Source organism: Lactuca sativa, chromosome 3, assembly GCF_002870075.4.
Source record: "Lactuca sativa cultivar Salinas chromosome 3, Lsat_Salinas_v11, whole genome shotgun sequence".
NCBI classification, from domain to species: Eukaryota; Viridiplantae; Streptophyta; class Magnoliopsida; order Asterales; family Asteraceae; genus Lactuca; species Lactuca sativa.
Genome location: NC_056625.2, coordinates 229,584,703 through 229,587,912, shown reverse-complemented (window position 1 = coordinate 229,587,912; position 3,210 = coordinate 229,584,703). Strand labels below are relative to the sequence as shown.

At 32.8% G+C, this 3,210-nt stretch overlaps 1 protein-coding gene across 2 annotated transcripts; it reads right to left on the bottom strand.

Annotated features, from left to right (window-relative positions):
* Positions 1-336: 336 nt before the first annotated feature.
* Positions 337-1,115, bottom strand: LOC111909526 (uncharacterized). 2 transcript variants are annotated; one of them, XM_023905332.3, is made up of 2 exons: positions 818-1,115; positions 337-648 (listed from the first exon to the last, which is right to left on the bottom strand). In XM_023905332.3, exons 1-2 carry the CDS (start codon positions 1,029-1,031, stop codon positions 515-517), a joined length of 348 nt encoding a protein of 115 aa, XP_023761100.1. In that variant the 5' UTR covers positions 1,032-1,115; the 3' UTR covers positions 337-514. The 2 variants fall into 2 exon arrangements, with proteins under 2 accessions (XP_023761100.1, XP_023761101.1); XM_023905333.3 differs by having other exon boundaries at positions 337-645; positions 818-1,110.
* Positions 1,116-3,210: the final 2,095 nt, after the last annotated feature.

Below are 3,210 nucleotides of genomic sequence, written 5' to 3'. Positions count from 1 at the left end.
AAATAAGCTGCCCTCTTTAGACCAAAACCAAAAAAAAAATGCAAATCACATTACCATTTTTATTTTTGAACTTGTCTATTAGTTAAATTAGCAATCCCAAACCTAATGTTATGTTATACATGCAAGCTATGATGTGCTACTTTTTATGGAAATCACCAAATAACAAATTGCTATAAGGTAAAAAAAATAAGCTATCTTCTTCACACCAATCAAGGGCTTAATCTAGCTAGGTTTTTTGACTTAATAGACACAACTCACAAAGCATTTTACCTCCACTAACCCTAACCAATTCCATAAGTAGTTTGCAGGAAAAAAAATAAGAGTGTGATAACAAGATAAACAAATTATCAAGATCATGAGCCATAGAAAAAAAATATTCATACAACAAAACTCAACTAATGTAAAGATTTCTACTAATCTCCCGCTTGTGGTTCAAAGTAAGGACAAACTATCAGTGATTTGTCATAACTGATAAAGTATTTGGAATTGTGAATTGTGATAACATGTTTTTTCACTAAACATTCTTCTTCCTTATCTTTCCCTTACCACGATACTTCTTTTTGCTCAGCTTCAATTTCTTTTTCATCCTCCTACCAATTGGTTTCAAGGATTTTGTACTTTGCTTGCCTTCATCCATCTCCACATCTGCTAAATCACATACAAGTATAGACAACAAAGATTAATGTAAAAAAACATCCATTGATACAGCAGTTTTATCTATTGTCGAAGAAATTGATAATCCATGATTACAAAGATGGACAGAAAGCAAATTCGAATAATTAAGCATACAGAAAGTAGGTGAAGAAGGAAGAAGTACCCATATCGGCGTTGGAGGTCGTGGTGGTGACGGCGGCGGCATCCATAGAGGTTGATTCGTCCGGCCGAGTACGAACAGGGAGTTTTGGTGCGTTGAGTGCAGCTTCAAGAGCGGCGTATTTTGCTTCTTCTTTCTTCTCGTACAACGGCTCGACCATCTCTCTTCTAATGGCCCTCAATCTCTTTTCTTTCTTCGATCTCATTGATTTCGCCATGGTTGCTAGTTTTCTCTTCTCTCCGCCTCAAGTCGCTGCGATTTGAAAAGGGCGTTCGTTAGGGTTTGGGGGAATCAACGAGGGTTTTATAATTTATATGTGACACACAATTAAATGCTTTGGAAATCAATGAAGTGCAGTATTGGTCCTTGTACTCTCAGCAAGTTTCTAATTTTATTCATTCTCATATTTTCTTTTATTTCTTTGTATAAATATACCTTAGGATTTGTTTTCGTATTATTGATCTTCCAAACTCCAAACGCAAAAACACTGTCAATTTACTTAGCTTATTTTTACAAATTACTCCGAGTGTAATCAAACACAAGTGTAGGTTATCAGTTTCCACCGGTTTTTTAATTACCTTTTAAAGTGATTTTATGCATTTGAAATCAAGTTTTATGTATAGAATGATAATGGATGAACAATGTCTACACCAATAGAAGAATGTCATGCGATAGACTCTAGTAAGGGGATGAATAGACATGGACTTTCGATTCATGTGTAGATGTTTAGCTATTTTGTTGGTCTTTCACATTTTTGGAAACATGAGGTGAAACAATGGTTGGTAAAGAAAGTGCAGATGCCATGCTACTCAATGTTTGATGAGGAGCAAAAGTGTACTTAAAAGAGATGGGGTAATATAGTTGAAAGTCTATGGTCGATCATTTTGAGCCGTTAATATTCTTAAGCTTGTGCGTGTTATCTATATAAGGCGAAAGGGAATAAAGATGTATATATAGTTATCATATACATGTAGTAAAAATAGAACAAACTACATGATAACAAGATAAAATGTGAATTATATAATAAGAAGCAAATACAAATAGAAAAACTATTTAGGGTTAAACTAGTTAAATTGCTAAATAAAAGTTTACAAAAATCGTGCAATATCTTTTATTATTCTAACATCCTTCTCAAACTCATAATTATACTTGGCAACGGAGCGGGTTTTGACATTGATCCGCTCAAAACCCATGCAAATTTAATGAGTTTTGGATCATATTCTATGATTCGTTTACCCGTTAAAAACCCGTATCTATTAACCCTTTTATTAAAAGGGTTGGTATAAATCACTATCGATTTGATCCATTTATGACTTGTCCCATCTAAAATTTTAAAATATAAATTTATTATTTATAAGTTATACATTTATCATTGATGCATTGTTATATATAGGAATTGATGAGTTCAATCGTTCCACTTCTACTTCATAGTTCTTAATGGTTCGATTCATTCGACTCCTAATACAAATAAATATGTGAAATTAGTATTACAATCACAGTCGATAACCAAGAACACGAACAAAAGGTTTCACAATATCTTGTTTCGTAGAAGGGTTTTCTGGAATCAACATTCCACAATTAGATTTATTTTCTAAAATTCTACAATCATATGTGTTGTAATGAATAATTATAGACTAATCTTAATATAGTAAATGGGTTGGGTAAAATGGTTGAAAATCCGTTGATCCGATGGATAAGGGTGTGAGTTTAAATATTCAAAAACCTGCGAAGTACAAGTCGCGTTTGGATCAACATTCAAAAATTGCTTAATAGGTTTGGATCAAGGTTGATCCGCTACAAACCTGCTCCGTCTACTCATAATGTGATAGTAATAAAAATTGAGAATTTGTCAGACAATAAGTGAAATCTAGATGGTGATTAGGCCTTTGTGAAAATATATGCAATCTACAATGTTAATAGAACATATGGTAGTGAGATTGTTCCAAGTTTTAGACGATGGCGATTGAAATGACAGTCAATCTCTTATTTCTTACTATTTCATGAGATCAATAAATCTTCAAGAAAATACAAAAACATAATGGTGGACTAGCGATCATTAGGATGGTTATTTGAATCAACATCACTATAGGCACACAAATTGTAACATCCCATTTTTTCATAATAAAATTTTCAAATTTTTAGTAAGATGAAAACATTTTCAAAAAACCAAACATCCATAAAAACCATTGTTTCATAAGTCAACATCCCAAAATTAAAGTATCAATGAGCAACACGAAATCTCAAAAACATGAAAGCTATTGATGTAGGTGTACAGTCACGCCTTCGCCTTCCCCCTGTCCTTTGAAGTACCTGAAAAATGTTTAATCCACAACTGTAAGCTAAAACATAGTGATTTCACTAAAATATCATAAACACAACAATACATGCAAGCATAA